The 19,093-nt window shown below is 43.5% G+C and overlaps 1 protein-coding gene across 2 annotated transcripts in view; it reads left to right on the top strand.

Annotated features, from left to right (window-relative positions):
• Positions 1–19,093, top strand: part of LOC135041406 (myosin-binding protein H-like) — a 202,567-nt gene that overhangs the window by 126,232 nt on the left and 57,242 nt on the right. For both annotated transcript variants that reach the window (XR_010235039.1, XM_063954934.1), the window contains exon 4: positions 15,475–15,563. Coding sequence is in view for 1 of the 2 variants with exons in the window: in XM_063954934.1 (XP_063811004.1) it covers positions 15,475–15,563 (89 nt within the window). In the remaining variant the exon portion in view is untranslated. The remainder of the gene's footprint in view (positions 1–15,474; positions 15,564–19,093) is intronic.

The following is a 19,093-nucleotide window of genomic DNA, read 5'->3' as shown; positions in this document are numbered from 1 at the left end:
CTTTTGCCATCTTAACTCTTTTAAGTTTTCTAGCAGGAGGATGAGTGCTTCCATCCTCATGTGAAGCTGAACCACTAGCCATGAACATAGGCCAGGCCCTCAGCCGTTCCTTGCCACTCCGTGTCGTAAATGGCACATTGGCAAGTTTACGCTTCTCCTCAGACAATTTTGATTTAGATTTTTGGGTCATTTTACTGAGCTTTATTTTTTTGGATTTTACATTCTCTCTACTATGACATTGGGCATCGGCCTTGGCAGACGACGTTGATGGCATTTCATCGTCTCGGCCATGACTAGTGGCAGCAGCTTCAGCACGAGGTGGACGTGGATCTTGATCTTTCCCTATTTTACCCTCCACATTTTTGTTCTCCATTTTTTAATGTGTGGAATTATATGCCAGTAATATATCAATAGCAATGGCCTACTACTATATATACTGCGCACAACTGAAATGCACCACAGGTATGGATGGATAGTATACTTGACGACACAGAGGTAGGTAGAGCAGTGGCCTTCTGTACCGTACTGCTATATAGTATATACTGGTGGTCAGCAAACTGTGCAAAACTGAAATGCACCACAGGTATGGATGGATAGTATACTTGACGACACAGAGGTAGGTAGAGCAGTGGCCTTTGTACCGTACTGCTATATAGTATATACTGGTGGTCAGCAAACTGTGCAAAACTGAAATGCACCACAGGTATGGATGAATAGTATACTTGACGACACAGAGGTAGGTAGAGCAGTGGACTACTGTACCGTACTGCTATATATATATAGTTATACTGCTGATCAGCAAACTGTGCAAAACTGAAATGCACCACATGTATGGATGGATAGTATACTTGACGACACAGAGGTAGGTAGAGCAGTGGACTACTGTACCGTACTGCTATATATATATAGTTATACTGGTGATCAGCAAATTGTGCAAAACTGAAATGCACCACAGGTATGGATGGATAGTATACTTGACGACACAGAGGTAGGTAGAGCAGTGGCCTTCTGTACCGTACTGCTATATAGTATATACTGGTGGTCAGCAAACTGTGCAAAACTGAAATGCACCACAGGGATGGATGGATAGTATACTTGACGACACAGAGGTAGGTAGAGCAGTGGACTACTGTACCGTACTGCTATATATATAGTTATACTGGTGGTCAGCAAACTGTGCAAAACTGAAATGCACCACAGGTATAGATGGATAGTATACTTGACGACACAGAGGTAGGTAGAGCAGTGGCCTTCTGTACCGTACTGCTATATAGTATATACTGGTGGTCAGCAAACTGTGCAAAACTGAAATGCACCACAGGTGTGGATGGATAGTATACTTGACGACACAGAGGTAGGTAGAGCAGTGGACTACTGTACCGTACTGCTATATATATAGTTATACTGGTGGTCAGCAAACTGTGCAAAACTGAAATGCACCACAGGTATGGATGGATAGTATACTTGACGACACAGAGGTAGGTAGAGCAGTGGCCTTCTGTATCGTACTGCTATATAGTATATACTGGTGGTCAGCAAACTGTGCAAAACTGAAATGCACCACAGGTATGGATGGATAGTATACTTGACGACACAGAGGTAGGTAGAGCAGTGGCCTTCTGTACCGTACTGCTATATATATAGTTATACTGGTGGTCAGCAAACTGTGCAAAACTGAAATGCACCACAGGTATGGATGGATAGTTTACTTGACGACACAGAGGTAGGTAGAGCAGTGGACTACTGTACCGTACTGCTATATATATAGTTATACTGGTGGTCAGCAAACTGTGCAAAACTGAAATGCACCACAGGTATGGACGGATAGTATACTTGATGACACAGAGGTAGGTAGAGCAGTGGCCTTCTGTACCGTACTGCTATATAGTATATACTGGTGGTCAGCAAACTGTGCAAAACTGAAATGCACCACAGGTATGGATGGATAGTATACTTGACAACACAGAGGTAGGTAGAGCAGTGGACTACTGTACCGTACTGCTATATATATATAGTTATACTGGTGGTCAGCAAACTGTGCAAAACTGAAATGCACCACAGGTATTGATGGATAGTATACTTGATGACACAGAGGTAGGTAGAGCAGTGGCCTTCTGTACCGTACTGCTATATAGTATATACTGGTGGTCAGCAAACTGTGCAAAACTGAAATGCACCACAGGTATGGATGGATAGTATACTTGACGACACAGAAGTAGGTAGAGCAGTGGACTACTGTACCGTACTGCTATATATATATATATAGTTATACTGGTGGTCAGCAAACTGTGCAAAACTGAAATGCACCACAGGTATGGATGGATAGTATACTTGACGACACAGAGGTAGGTAGAGCAGTGGCCTTCTGTACCGTACTGCTATATAGTATATACTGGTGGTCAGCAAACTGTGCAAAACTGAAATGCACCACAGGTATGGATGGATAGTATACTTGACGACACAGAGGTAGGTAGAGCAGTGGCCTTCTGTACCGTACTGCTATATAGTATATACTGGTGGTCAGCAAACTGTGCAAAACTGAAATGCACCACAGGTATGGATGGATAGTATACTTGACAACACAGAGGTAGGTAGAGCAGTGGACTACTGTACCGTACTGCTATATATATATAGTTATACTGCTGGTCAGCAAACTGTGCAAAACTGAAATGCACCACAGGTATGGATGGATAGTATACTTGACGACACAGAGGTAGGTAGAGCAGTGGCCTTCTGTACCGTACTGCTATATAGTATATACTGGTGGTCAGCAAACTGTGCAAAACTGAAATGCACCACAGGTATGGATGGATAGTATACTTGACGACACAGAGGTAGGTAGAGCAGTGGCCTTCTGTACCGTACTGCTATATAGTATATACTGGTGGTCAGCAAACTGTGCAAAACTGAAATGCACCACAGGTATGGATGGATAGTATACTTGACGACACAGAGGTAGGTAGAGCAGTGGCCTTCTGTACCGTACTGCTATATAGTATATACTGGTGGTCAGCAAACTGTGCAAAACTGAAATGCACCACAGGTATGGATGGATAGTATACTTGACGACACAGAGGTAGGTAGAGCAGTGGACTACTGTACCGTACTGCTATATATATAGTTATACTGGTGGTCAGCAAAATGCTGCACTGTCCTTATACTAGTATATATATACTACAATGCAGCACAGATATGGAGCGTTTTTCAGGCAGAGAACGTATAATACTGGTGGTCACTGGTCACTGGTCAGCAAAACTCTGCACTGTCCTCCTACTATATAATACTGCAGGTCCCCAGTCCCCACAATAAAGCAATTAGCACACTGAGCACAGATATTTGCAGCACACTGAGCACAGTCAGATATGGAGCGTTTTTCAGGCAGAGAACGTAGATATTTGCACTTGCAGCACATTGAGCACAGATATTTGCAGCACACTGAGCACAGATATTTGCAGCACAATTTGCAGCCAACTGAACATAGAAACTGAGAGGACGCCAGCCACGTCCTCTCACGATCATCTCCAATGCACGAGTGAAAAATGGCGGCGACGCGCGGCTCCTTATATAGAATATGAATCTCGCGAGAATCCGACCGCAGGATGATGACGTTCGGGCGCGCTCGGGTTAACCGAGCAAGGCAGGAGGATCTGAGTTGCTCGGACCCGTGCAAAAAAAGGTGAAGTTCGGGCGGGTTCGGATCCCGAGGATCCGAACCCGCTCATCACTAATAATATGTAATATGTGTAATATGACACAAAGGGACTAATTCTGAGTTGATCGCAGCAGGAACTTTGTTAGCAGTTGGGCAAAACCATGTGTACTGCAGGGGGGCAAGATGTAACATGTGCAAAGAGAGTTATATTTGGGTGGGGTTTGTTCAAACTGAAATCTAAATTGCAGTGTAAAAATAAACCAGCCAGTATTAACCCTACACAGAAATGAAATAACCCACCCAAATCTTACTCTCTCTGCAAATGTTATATCTGCCCCCCCCCCCCCCCCCCTGCAGTGCACATGGTTTTGCCCAATTGCTAACAAACTTGCTGCTGCGATCAACTCAGAATTACCCCCAATATGAAGTGAAGGCAAACTTGGATTCTGCATTTAGAGCGATGTATAAATAACGCTCATGTTCAACCGTAACATTTACTAAAGAGATCCAAGCATGAAAATCAGTAGCTGTAGAGTGATCCACAACCTGGCAAAACATACCTTTACTATTGTGTACAAATTAACAGCATATTGAGCACTTTATTTATCAAAGCCATAATCTTCCTTAGCGATAAGGCGGTACAATTTAGGTGTGAAAATCAAGAGTGGGGTACTAGGAATTGTTATGGCAGTTTTCACCTGGATCTAGAAGGTTTTAACTAGGGAACATTCCCATGACAGGTGCCAGTACGTCATCAGACATTTAGGGGATAGATCAGACCAATGACTTCCAAATCGCAACACTCGAATAGGGGTCAAATAGGTTCTGTGCACAGTGTGCAGTATAAACAATTGTACAGGTTGAGTCTCCCTTATCCAAAATGCTTGGGACCAGAGGTATTTTGGATATGGGATTTTTCCGTATTTTGGAATAATTGCATACCATAATGAGATATCATGGTGATGGGACCTAAATCTAAGCACAGAATGCATTTATGTTACATATACACCTTATACACACAACCTGAAGGTAATTTTAGCCAATATTTTTTATAACTTTGTGCATTAAACAAAGTGTGTTTACATTCACACAATTCATTTATGTTTCATATACACATTATACACACAGCCTGAAGGTCATTTAATACAATATTTTAATAACTTTGTGTATTAAACAAAGTTTGTGTACATTGAGCCATCAAAAAACAAAGGTTTCACTATCTCACTCTCACTCAAAAAAGTCCGTATTTCGGAATATTCCGTATATCGGAATATTTGGATATGGGATACTCAACCTGTATTTGTTAAAATCAAACAGAAGCAATACCTTTATGGAGCTTTCAAGTGCTGCCTTCCACTCCTTCTCACTGAAAACACCCACCATGGACTCCCAGCTGGATTGCAAAGAGGGAATAGCATTATTGTGATGGGAGGACAATATAAATGAATATATCTAATATATAAGGACATCCTAGAGCAGAGGTTCTCAAACTCGGTCCTCGGGAGCCCACACAGTGCATGTTTTGCAGGTAACCCAGCAGGAGCACAGGTGTATTAATTACTCACTGACACATTTTAAAAGGTCCACAGGTGGAGCTAATTATTTCACTTGCGATTCTGTGAGGAGACCTGCAAAACATGCACTGTGTGGGCCCCCGAGGACCGAGTTTGAGAACCTCTGTCCTAGAGCCTAAAGCAAAAACGAAATTTTTTCATTAGTAATTGAGGGGAACCTATCTGTAAACTGAGTAGTTAGGCATGTCGGAGCTGCAAGAATCTAAAAAAATAATTAGAGGGAAGACTATATTCATCCGATATTTGAATAAATGACTCAAGGTATAACTGCACCCCCCGGGGCTATGCCCCTGTCATCCCAAACCATTCTCACAGACAGAGCAGATGATAACTTGAATGCCATAGGCAAGTATCCAGGTCAATAGCTAAAAATTTTAATACAGGTTGAGTATCCCATATCCAAATATTCCGAAATACGGAATATTCCGAAATACGGACTTTTTTGAGTGAGAGTAAGATAGTGAAGCCTTTGTTTTTTGATGGCTCAATGTACACAAACTTTGTTTAATGCACAAAGTTATTAAACATATTGTATTAAATGACCTTCAGGCTGTGTGTATAAGGTGTATATGTAACATAAATGCATTCTGTGCTTAGATTTAGTTCCCATCACCATGATATCTCATTATGGTATGCAATTATTCCAAAATACGGAAAAATCCTATATCCAAAATACCTCTGGTCCCAAGCATTTTGGATAAGGGATACTCAACCTGTAATTTATGCACTTCATAAATAGTAGAATCTAAAATATGGAATACCCGAGCCACCACTAGTATCATACGATTACATTTTCAGAGGGATCCGGTCTCTAGGTCGGCAGTAGCTAGGTCGACCAGTATTGGTCGACAGTAACTAGGTCGACAGGGTCTCTAGGTCGACATGTTCTAGGTCAACAGGTCAAAAGGTCAACATGAGTTTTTCACAATTTTTGTCTTTTTTTGAACTTTTTCATACTTAACGATCCACACGGACTATGATTGGGAATAGTAACCTGCATGGCGAGCAAAGCGAGCCTTGCGAGGGGACACGGTGTACTAATTGGGGTTCCCGGAGACTGGGGGTCATTCCGACCCGATTGCTCGCTGCAGTTTGTCGCAGCGCAGCGTTTGGGTTGGTAGTGCGCAGCCGTCGTTGCCTAGCAATCGCCTCTGAGACAGAGGCAGTCGCTGTGCGGGAGGGGGCAGGGGGGAGTGGTCCGGCCAATGCAGGCATGGCCGGACCGTTGGGGAGGCGGGCCATGGCGGCTGCGTGACATGTCACGCAGCCGCTGCGGCCAGTGGCAGCGACAATCAACTCCCGGCCAGCAGCAGGAGCTGCGCTGGTTGGGAGTTACTCCACAAATACAAAAGTATCGCCGCTGTGTGATGCTTTTGTATTTGTGCGGAGGTGGGGCCGGACTGACATGCTGGGCGTCCCCCCGCATTTCAGGGAAGATGATCGTAGCTGTGCTAAATTTAGCACAGCTACGATCAACTTGGAATGACCCCCATTGTCGGGAGAAAACGATACCAAAAAAACATCAAAAACTCATGTCAACCTTTTGACCTGTCGACCTAGACCATGTCAACCTAGAGACCCTGTCGACCTAGCGACCCTGTCGACCTAGTTACTGTCGAACAATAGTGGTCGACCTAGACACTGTTGACCTAGTTACTGTCGATCTTCCATACCAAACCCATTTTCAGAATAGAGAGGCATGGAGATCAATTGGGGATTGTTTGAAAATATATAGAAATTTTGGTCGTACCACCATCCTAACCCTTCCTGTGATAGTCTACCCCAAGAGCTAATTTTGTCCTTCAGATAAGAAAATAATGGGAGTATGTTCAAATCAGTATATTGCTTCATCTGATTGCACACCCATATACCTCAGTATTGGAATTTAGGAAACCATCAGAGGGGGAGAGATATCAGTGGGGCACTAGGAAGATTCCTTCTCAATGGAAGAATGGAAGATTTGTCACAATTAATATTGAGGCTGGAAAATCTGTCAAAGTCCCTTATCACCCGAATGACTGCATGCATAGCTGTTATATAGTCCTTCAGGAACAACAGCATATCATTGGCATATAGAGCCACTGTATGTCAATAATACTCCCCAGTTGAGTCTCACAATCTCAGGGTGTGCTAGAAGAATACAAGCTAATGGCTCTATCGCCAAGGCGAAGAAAGTGGGGGACAGAGGGCAGCCCTGTTTGGTGCCTTGAAATAAGGAGAAGGGCTCTTCCTTGTTTTTTAAGAACTGTAATGATTTGGTGTTTGGACAGAGGTGTCATATTGCTATGTACATATAACACTTGCTCACCTGGTTTTATCTATGGGCATTTTTTTAGGTTGACTCTCTTCTTTGCAGGGATTTGCCCTGAGCTATCTACTGTCTTCTGTCTTCCAAGGAAAGGGGGTACACTAGAGGTCAACTGCAGGAAACCCCTATGGTCTATAGTGTAGCTGCAGCAAACTTTTACCTTCTCTCACCTAAGTAAAGTAGCAAAAAGACACTATTTATAAAAATAAATAATACCACAGAGATGAGGGGGTTATTCTATTAAAATGATAAAAAAAAGAAGTTGTAACACTCGCCAATGGGTATGATGGCGTCTTCCAGTAGTCACCCCTTCCCTGACCCCAGATCCAAAAATGAATTCAGTTTTACTATAAAGAACGGGTAATCACAGCACCAAGTACAATCTGTATTAGGCACAATATTAAATACCCTTGGATACATTGGGCCGGATTCAAATGTTAACACACCCCCTATCTCCCGACTAAAGTGATGGGAAATAAGGGGGCGATATTAAAATGTCCCCCGTTTTTGCCCCTATCATGCCCAGTACAGTTGGGATTAGGCGCACAAAGCACCTAAACCTGACCAAACTAATGGGCTTGATTGTAAAAAGACCCGTTTGGGACCCCAAGCAGGTCTCTTTACATGTACACGCATTTCAGCTTGCTACCTCTGGGGTCTTGCTCTTGTCGCGCCCGGCGGCAGTAACATTAGAATACTGCTGGCAGGTGTGATCGCGGCTGGGAGGGGGGAGAGCACATTTGTATCTGGCCCATAGAGTCCTAGAAAATACAAGTATTTATTAATCTCTATGGATGGCATAAACTGTACCGTCAGTGAAGAGTGACAAAGATTGTAGCTTTATTGTCCATTTTCTTTGATATATGAATTGCATCCTATGGAGGCAGTTGTGTAAGTGCTACTTATAATTTATTATGAAGACATCTCTCACTGTATGTGTCCAGGAGTTGATGGTTACAGCTTACTTAGTGGCCCTATGTCAGACGCAGAGCAGAATCTCTCCCTCACAGATCTAGGAATGTCCATTGCTAACTGCAACTAACTGACTATACTGTAGTGGAGAGTCTAGTAAAAAGGGTTGCATCTTACATTTCTTCTCTCTTTGGCTTGATAGGTTATAAGATCATACCCTCATGTATAGTCATTATTAACAGGGTGCCAGTATGTTAATGGCGGGTGTCTGCCCCTATATGCTTAAAGTTATGTAGCCTGTACTGTACACAGGTACATGAGGAGTGTGAAGGGAGTGCGTTTAAAATAGCACACATCGTGATCCCGATGGTCGCGAAATCCTGACGGCGTAATCCCGACTGTGGTACAATCCTGCCGCTGGAATACCGGCGAGGTAGGTAATTCTCCCTCTGTGGGTGTCTACACAGGCAAGGTGAGCACAGCTAGCCCGCAAGAGGCCTCCATGCGCTTGCCCCCCTGCCGGCATTCTTACGGACGGGATGCCGCTGTCGGTATAGTGACAGCCGGCATCCCGAGTGAAGATTAGGAGCTGCTGTACTCACTTCCAAATGCAGCTTTCTATATCAGCACTCTGGGCTTTGCAATAGATCCAGCTGCTTTGAGACAGGCCACTGCTCCTCCTTTCACTCAGTTTAAGACAGACACTTCTGGGTCACCGCCTCTATTCTGGGCTGATTTGACCAAGAAAGGCAGACTTGCTAGACTGAGGGGCAGGGAAGCCGTTTTCTCCTCACCACAAAATGTAGCATGGTCCTGGCAGCTATTCTAATATATTTTCTTTCTCTACTGGCCCTTACTGGCTCATGTGCAGGTGGCTTGCAAAGTCTGAACCCAGAAGCAAAGTGATAGCGATAGCTGGGACGGAGCGTTTTTTGCAATCTCTGTCCCGACGCTCCAACAATATTAAATGCATGAAAAATATAAATTTTTGCTCTGTGAGTTGGTGCATTAAAAATGCACGCAGTGATGAATATGCCCCATAAAGCTGTTATTGCACAAAGCGTGGTTCTATCAAGTACTATTGAATACTTATGTAAGGAGCATTTCCAGTTGCAACTAAGATGCACTTTTGGCAAAAAAGATGTCCAACACTAGCAGAGTCTCATAGGACTTGGAGTGCCAAGAGGGGCTGTTTCGCACGACTGCTGCAAAGATGTATGAGGACACATGTTTATAAGGGGACAATACACATATCTCGCGCAGGACCTGTTTTTGGTTAGATCAACACAGAGAACTTGTGGACACTCGCTCAGGTTAGAGGAGAGGAGATTCCGCACAATACGGCGTAAAGGCTTTTTCACGGTAAGGACGATACGTGTTTGGAATTCCCTGCCCGAGGGAGTTGTAATGGCACCTCAGACAACACCTTTAAGAATGGGTTAGATAAATTCCTACTGGATAAGGATATCCAGGGTTATGGTGCATAGTCACGCACTATAGTTATTATAAAAAAGAGGGGTAAAACGTAACGGCTGACATCAGCATCAGTCAAAATTTTATACCAAATAATCCTGCATAGGAGACCACAAATAGGTTGAACTCGATGGACAATTGTCTTTTTTCAACCTTAGATACTATGTTACTATGTTACATCTGTATCTTCCACACACAAAAAGAAAAAACCTAAAGAAAGATAATGACAAAGGAGTTAGTGATAATCTAGACAAAATGCCAAACAGAAAATTGGACTGTAACGTGACAAAAAGCCATTGGATACCCTAGATCAGCTTGTGAACATGTATACTTGCAAGTGAAAAATTAACTGATGGCCAATGATAATGTTTTATAATATTATTAATGTAACTGCATACAATGCCTTTGTCTTGTGGACTTCAATAAAACGATAAGAAACTTACCAAGAGGAGAATATTTTTATAAGAGCTTGAAAAAAACACTCAATAAGCCCCAAATTTCCTGAAGACAATATACAGAATGTCACAGACAGAAGAGTCATGTAAAATTGTGAAGAATATACAGTACATTCAACTACTGTACTCATGGTCCACAACAGGAACTTCTGCTGGTACAGTTGGAACAATCAAACATGCGAGATCTAAATTTTGTCCATCAAAAAATGATAGCTAACAAATTTGCTGCTGCGATCAGGTCTGAATTAGACCCTCTGTCCAAATTGTACAAATGGTTAAAATATATTTAAATAAATCCCAAATTGCATGGCTCCATGCAGTGAAAGCAAAGACTCTGCAGTCTTTCTGAAATATCACTGGGAAGATGGCACCATAGAGGAGAGGGACCCACTTGCGCCAAGTAGCATTTAGGGGTGGGGGTGCAGCATGGCCATCTTGTCAGAGGAGGATGCCGCGGCATTAATACAAGCCTGACTGCATAAGTAGTATGCAACCTAAGAATTATACTGTATATTGAAACAACGCTAATGTTTATGAGTGATTAACATACACTCCAACTTGACCCCTTCAACCAGATACAAAATGCTCTTCTCCTGCACTTCCCTCTTAATTATTAATTGCTGTCACATGTGTTGAGCTGAATAATTGATGAGAAGAGTGTTTTTAACACAGGTGTCAGCAATTATAAACTAAGAGGGAAGTCCAGGAGCAGTTAATTTTGTATCTGATCGACGGTGTCATATTAGAGGGTCTGGAATAAAAGTTTACACTTATAGCTACCTTACACAAAATGCAAATACAAGGTGGGGTGCTTAGCACTTATAAGTAAGACTTGTCACACCAACTGTAAAAGAGTGTGGCAGCTTTACATGTATGTAAATGGAAGCATCTGTCAAAGGGCTTCTATATGTGGTATATACATTCTGCTGCTGACCTTAAGTGTTTCTGATACTAGAGGCTGTGGTGTTACACAATTTTCCTCTTTATGGAAAGCCCAAGTCTATATGTACATTACTGCTTGAGAGGGTACTGAATTTCACTGCAGTTATGTAGTGTGAATACTTTGGGGGGAATTCAATTGTTTGAAAAGTCAGTTGGGTGTCTGGTTTTTCCTAATAGACAGGAAAATACAGACACTCAACTGACTTTTCAAACATTTGGATTCCCCCCTATATGTGTCCAGTGGTGCAAGTAGAAAAAATGTCTTATAGGTACTGTGTGCGCGTGGCGAATGGAATAAATTCATTTTTTTCCTCGCAATTCTACACACAATAATAACAACATGACAATTTTTTAGATTTTTGCAAATTTATTAAAAATGTAAAAAAATTAGAAATCACATGTACATAAGTATTCACAGCCTTTGCCATGAAGCTCAGTATTGAGCTCAGATGCATCCTATTTCCACTGATCATCCTTGAGACGTTCCTACAGCTTAATTGGAGTCCCCCTGTGAAAATTCAGTTGATTGGACATGATTTGGAAAGGTACACACCTGCTATATAAGCTCCCACACTTGACAGTGCATGTCTGAGCACAAACCAAGCATGAAGTCAAAGGAATTGTCTGTAGACCTCCGAGACAGGATTGTCTCGAGGCACAAATCTGTGGAAGGGTACAGAAAAATATCTGCTGCTTTGAAGGGCCCAATGAGCACAGTGGCCTCTATTATCCATAAATGGAAGAAGTTCGGAACCACCAGGACTCTTCCAAGAGCTGGCCGGCCGTCTAAACTGAGCAATCGGGGGAGAAGGGCCCTAGTCAGGGAGGTGACCAAGAACCCGATGGTCACTCTGTCAGAGCTACAGCATTCCTCTGTGGAGAGAGGAGAACCTTCCAGAAGGACAACCATCTCTGCAGCAATCCACCAATCAGGCCTGTATGGTAGAGTGGCCAGATGGAAGCCACTCCTTAGTAAAAGCACATGGCAGCCCGCCTGGAGTTTGCCAAAATGATGGACTCTCAGACAATGAGAAACAAAATTCTCTGGTCTGATGAGACAAAGATTGAACTCTTTGGCGTGAATGCCAGACGTCATGTTTGGAGGAAACCAGGCCAATAGCATCCCTACAGTGAAGCATGGTGGTGGCAGCATCATGCTGTGGGGATGTTTTTCAGTGTCAGGAACTGGGAGACTGGTCAGGATAGAGGGAAAGGTGAATGCAGCAATGTACAGAGACATCCTGGATGAAAACCTGCTCCAGAGCGCTCTTGACCTCAGACTGGGGCGACGGTTCATCTTTCAGCAGGACGACGACCCTAAGCACACAGCCAAGATATCAAAGAAGTGACCTCAGGACAACTCTGTGAATGTCCTTGAGTGGCCCAGCCAAAGCCCATACTTGAATCCGATTGAACATCTCTGGAGAGATCTGAAAATGGTTGTGCTCCGACGCTTCCCATCCAACCTGATGGAGCATGAAAGGTGCTGCAAAGAAGATTAGGCGAAACTGCCCAAAGATAAGTGTGACAAGCTTGTGGCATCATATTCAAAAAGACTTGAGGCTGTGATTGCTGTTAAAGATGCATAAACAAAGTATTGAGCAAGGCTGTGAATACTTATGTACATGTGAACTCTTAGTTTTTTCTTTTTAATAAATTTGCAAAAATCTCAAAAAAACTTTTTTCACGTTGTCATTATGGGGTATTGTGTGTAGAATTTAGAGGACAAAAATGAGTTTATTCCATTTTGGAATAAGGCTGTGACATAACAAAATGTGGAAAAAGTAAAGCGCTGTGAATACTTTCCGGATGCACTGTATGTGCAGAATTTGGGAAAAAATGTTTGTGTGATTTCTGTAGCACCAACGCTGTAGAGGTAAGATAATGTATGGCTGCAGGATGTGCAGTAGGGGCACCCCATGACTCAGAGGACCATGTGCACTGCACACTCTACATCCATTAGATATGCCTATGTTTGTTTACACCCTGCTGATACTGATTGGTGTTTTCTTTGTTGCGTGGGCTTATACTACGCTTTATGTGTTTTGCATATACATAAATGAGAGTAATTTATGCTGTATGTATTAGAAAAGTTTTTGTACTTTCATTGATGCTTAGAAGCGAATATATTTGTTGTACATATAATAAATGCTTGTCAACTTGGGCACAAGTGTGACATAATGTAAGGGTTTTCAAATCATGCCTGGTGTAAACAAGGTGCATATACTACTGTTGACGACAGGACCGCATCTCGAGCTCTGTATACTGGAAAAAATACACTTTTCTCTTCTTTTTTTTGCATCTATTTAATTTGTGAATTATGTTGTGACCATCTCTGCATTAGATCCCCATCATGAGAATGCTTGTGTGACCCATCATGAGACTACTTGTGTAACCCATCATGAGACTACTTGTGTGACCCATCATGAGAATGCTTGTGTAACCCATCATGAGACTACTTGTGTGACCCATCATGAGAATGCTTGTGTGACCCATCATGAGAATGCTTGTGTGACCCATCATGAGAATGCTTGTGTGACCCATCATGAGAATGCTTGTGTGGCCCATCATGAGACTGTTTGTGTGACCCATCATGAGAATGCTTGTGTGGCCCATCATGAGAATGCTTGTGTGACCCATCATGAGAATGCTTGTGTGGCCCATCATGAGAATGCTTGTGTGACCCATCATGAGAATGCTTGTGTGACCCATCATGAGAATGCTTGTGTGACCCATCATGAGAATGCTTGTGTGGCCCATCATGAGACTGTTTGTGTGACCCATCATGAGAATGCTTGTGTGGCCCATCATGAGAATGCTTGTGTAACCCATCATGAGAATGCTTGTGTGGCCCATCATGAGAATGCTTGTGTGACTCATCATGAGAATGCTTGTGTGACCCATCATGAGACTGCTTGTGTGATCCATCATGAGAATGCTTGTGTGGCTCATCATGAGAATGCTTGTGTGACCCATCATGAGATGCTTGTGTGACCCATCATGAGAATGCTTGTGTGACCCATCATAAGAATGCTTGTGTGACCCATCATGAGACTACTTGTGTGACCCATCATGAGAATGCTTGTGTAACCCATCATGAGACTACTTGTGTGACCCTTCATGAGAATGCTTGTATGACCCATCATAAGAATGCTTGTGTAACCCATCATGAGACTACGTGTGTGACCCATCATGAGAATGCTTGTGTGACCCATCATGAGACTACTTGTGTAACCCATCATGTGACTACTTGTGTGACCCATCATAAGAATGCTTGTGTGACCCATCATGAGACTACTTGTGTGACCCATCATGAGAATGCTTGTGTGACCCATTGTGAGAATGCTTGTGTGACCCATCATAAGAATGCTTGTGTGACCCATCATGAGAATGCTTGTGTGACCCATCATGAGACCCATCATGAGAATGCTTGTGTGACCCATCATGAGAATGCTTGTGTGACCCATCGTGAGAATGCTTGTGTGACCCATCATGAGAATGCCTGTGTGACCCATCATGAGAATGCTTGTGTGACCCATCATGAGACTGCTTGTGTGACCCATCATAAGAATGCTTGTGTGACCCATCATGAGACTACTTGTGTGACCCATCATAAGAATGCTTGTGTGACCCATCATGAGACTACTTGTGTGACCCATCATGAGAATGCTTGTGTGACCCATCATGAGAATGCTTGTGTGACCCATCATAAGAATGCTCGTGTGACCCATCATGAGACTACTTGTGTGACCCATCATGAGAATGCTTGTGTGACCCATCATGAGAATGCTTGTGTGACCCATCATGAGAATGCTTGTTTAACCCATCATGAGAATGCTTGTGTGACCCATCTTGAGAATGCTTGTGTGACCCATCATGAGAATGCTTGTGTGACCCATCATGAGAATGCTTGTGTTACCCATCATGAGAATGCTTGTGTGACCCATCATGAGAATGCTTGTGTGACCCATCATGAGAATGCTTGCTAAAATTGTCCACCCAGGCCTTGGTTATTGGTAACTTAAATGCCCATTCTTGTCTTATTTTTGCTCCTTATAGCAAAGCATGCATGCTGTAGGCGCGATTGCTACCATCTATAAAAATCAAATTTAAGTAGAATATTTACTAATATTTTGTTTTATTATGATTTTGTCATAGAACGCCCAAAAATTCGTCTCCCAAGATATTTACGTCAGACATTCGTGAAACAAGTTGGAGAGGCTGTGAATTTGGTAATTCCATTCCAGGTAATAGTGTTTTTAAAACATTATGCTACATTTGCAGTAATTAAATTGGAATCTGGTCAACCACAAGTAATTGGGCTTCTGATATTAGAATGTCACGTTATTATGATACATTAAAGGATATAATTATCATTCAGCACTGCACAGTATCTGAATTATAAAGTAAGTAACCAATTTCTCCAGGGACTTCTCCAGATCCAGGGTTGTTGGCAGCTTGAGACCATTCATGCACCTTTTATATTGTGCACTCCTGCAAAACTGACATTTTGAGTATGACAATAGCTTTAAATAAAATCAGTGAGTGGAGAAGGAGCATGTGCAGGCATTCTCTAGAAAGGTGCTAACTGCCTGCAGAGCTTCTATCGTGCTGCACTTGTGAATGTTGAGGGGCTTCACGTATTGAGATTCTTCCTTTACTAATACATAGGTTTGGTTTTATACACCATGTAGACAAAAGATCTAATTTTGCTTACTGTATGTACTTGGCTGTACATATTTGTGCACAGATTATTGTGGCAATATAGTATCATTTGCTGACTTAGTAATGGTTATTTTCAGTAAGAGGTATAGAATCATAGGCGTTCTATCATGGGTGCAATGTGTGCGGTGCACACGGGCCCAAGGGTCCAGGGGGGCCACACCGCACACAATGCACCCATATTGTTTAATACTCATCTTTCCGGAGTCCCGTGAAGGGTGCTACAGCCGCAGCAGCCGCAGCAAAACATCACTTCCAAAATGGCTACCATGCATACGCAGTAGATAGTCTCGGGACCATGGCGGATGCCATGCTTTCGGGAGACCTGTGCATGCGCAGAAGACTCTGGCACAGTGCCAGAGCCTATGGCGCAGTGGAGAGGAGGGGTAGTCTGCACGCGGGCCCCCTCTCTTTTAAAATGCCCCTGGATAGAATATGGGTGATTTGGAATTTAATATGTAGTGCAGGTGATATGAAATACACTGAATGGCCTAATAAATATGGCCACCAGGCGATTTTCTGTTAAGTAGATATTCCCCACAAAATGCTGAAGTAGGATGTCTGAATTTGTACTAGAACGGTGAAGGTATGAAAAGATTAATGAAATCAGTCATGAAATAATGGGTACACGATGCAATCTAACAGACTTTGAACATGAAGGTGGGAATGTAATAGGGTGCGAGAATCAGAAAGGGAGAGATTTTGTGAAAGTTCTCCTGGTTATGCCATGTAAATGATTGCCCCCTTAAAAAACAGGAGAACTTGTTCAGTCTCCATGATGGGCAACGCTTCATTAAATTATGGATAATCTGAATCAGGGAGTAATTCAGGTGGCCTGTCTATGAACAGTAAGCCTCACATTACATTGCATAGGCTACAGAAGCAGACGGCCTGTGCATACAGTACATCATAGCTATCTGCTGCAAACAGGGTGAAATGCCTCCAGTTTGCTCAGGAACACAGGAATTGGACAGTAAATGATTGGATACGGGTTATGTGGTCTGACAAATCACCTTTTCTCTGACATCCTAGTGGATGCTAGGTACTCCGTAAGGACCATGGGGTATAGACGGGCTCCGCAGGAGACTGGGCACTCTTAAAAGAAAGATTAGGTACTATATCTGGTGTGCACTGGCTCCTCCCTCTATGCCCCTCCTCCAGACCCCAGTTAGTATCTGTGCCCGGCCAGAGCTGGATGCACCCTAGGGGCTCTCCTGAGCTTCCTAGAAAAGAAAGTATTTGTTAGGTTTTTTATTTTCAGTGAGATCTGCTGGCAACAGACTCACTGCTACGTGGGACTGAGGGGAGAGAAGCGAACCTACCTGCTTGCAGCTAGCTTTGGCTTCTAAGGCTACTGGACACCATTAGCTCCAGAGGGATCGAACACAGGCCCAGTCCTCGGTCGTCCGGTCCCGGAGCCGCGCCGCCGTCCCCCTTGCAGAGCCAGAAGAACGAAGAGAAGTTGAAAATTGGCGGCTAAAGACTCCGGTCTTCATTAAGGTAGCGCACAGCACTGCAGCTGTGCGCCATTGCTCCCTTAGCACACCACACACTCCGGTCACTGATGGGTGCAGGGCGCTGGGGGGGGGGGCGCCCTGGGCAGCAATTAGATTACCTTACTTGGCGAAAAGCACATAATACAGTCTGATAAACTGTATATGTGCATTAACCCCCGCCATTAAAGTACATAAAAGGACAGAAGCCCGCCGCTGAGGGGGCCGGGCCTTCTTCCTCAGCACACCGGCGCCATTTTATCTTCACAGCTCCCCAGGCTCTCCCCTGCAGTATCCTGGTACACAAAGGGTAAAAAAGAGAGGGGGGGCACATAAATTTAGGCGCAAAACTGTGTATATAAGCTGCTATAGGGGAAAAATCACTCAGTATAGTGTACATCCCTGTATTATATAGCGCTGTGGTGTGTGCTGGCATACTCTCTCTCTGTCTCTCCAAAGGGCCTGGTGGGGGAACTGTCTTCAAATAGAGCATCCCCTGTGTGTGTGGTGTATCGGTACGCGTGTGTCGACATGTCTGAGGTAAAAGGCTCCTCTCAGGAGGTGATAGAGCGGATATGTGTGTGGGAGGGTGTCTCCGTCGACAACGCCGACACCTGTTTGGATATGTGTAAGTGCTGAGGTAAAATTATTGCGCAAAAGGTTAGGGAACAGAAAGGAAATCTACCCTGGTCTGTCCCTATGTCACAGAGTCCTTCAGAGTCTCTCTATGTTCACTATCCAAAATAACAAAGTATCGACACAGAGTTTGACTCCACTGTCGACTACGATAATGCAAAGTTACAGCCAAGAACGCTAAAAGATATTCAATATATGATTATTGGAATAAAAGATGATTTGCATATCACTGATGACTCATCTGTCCCTGACACGAGAGTACACATGTTAAGGGGAAGAATGCTGAGGTAAATTTCCCTCCTCTCATGAGGAAAAAGAGCGGGAATCTCCAGACAAGAGACGGCAGCTTCCCACAAGAGAATTCTCAGGCTGTATCCTTTCCCCACTAGGGCCAGGATGTGTTGAGAATCTTCCCCTTGGGTGTCCTGTTTGCACTAGCTATTCTCAGGGATCCTGCAGATAGTGTGCACATTCTAGTATACTACTCAGACCGGCGATTGTGTCGGCATGGGTTTATAGCGCTGTGGCAGCGTGGACAGGTACCTTATCAGCAGAGATTGAGACCCTAGTATGCATATAAATATTTTAAGATGCTGTCTTAAGTGATAGATATATAATTATAAAGCATGCCCAAAGGGACATGAGTATACTGGGTCCTAGAGACAAAAGCTATGTCGATTTCTGCTTGACGTGTCCTGTAGAATATACATTGGACAGATGATGCCGACTTAAGAGGTATATGGAAGGCTGAGGATTGTGTGGAGAAAGGTTCTTGGGCCTGGTCTCCACAGCTATAGCTGGTAATTCTGATATTTTGCCTTATATTCCTGCACAGCCTAGGAAAGCACGACATTATTAAATGCAGCTTTTCGAATAAAGAAACAAGAAAGTCTGAGGTGCGTCCTTTCTTGTCAGAGCCGGGGGCA

This window comes from Pseudophryne corroboree, chromosome 2 (genome assembly GCF_028390025.1).
Source record: "Pseudophryne corroboree isolate aPseCor3 chromosome 2, aPseCor3.hap2, whole genome shotgun sequence".
Classification (NCBI taxonomy): Eukaryota; Metazoa; Chordata; class Amphibia; order Anura; family Myobatrachidae; genus Pseudophryne; species Pseudophryne corroboree.
Note: the sequence above shows the minus strand (reverse complement) of the source record. Positions and strands in the feature narration are given on the sequence as shown.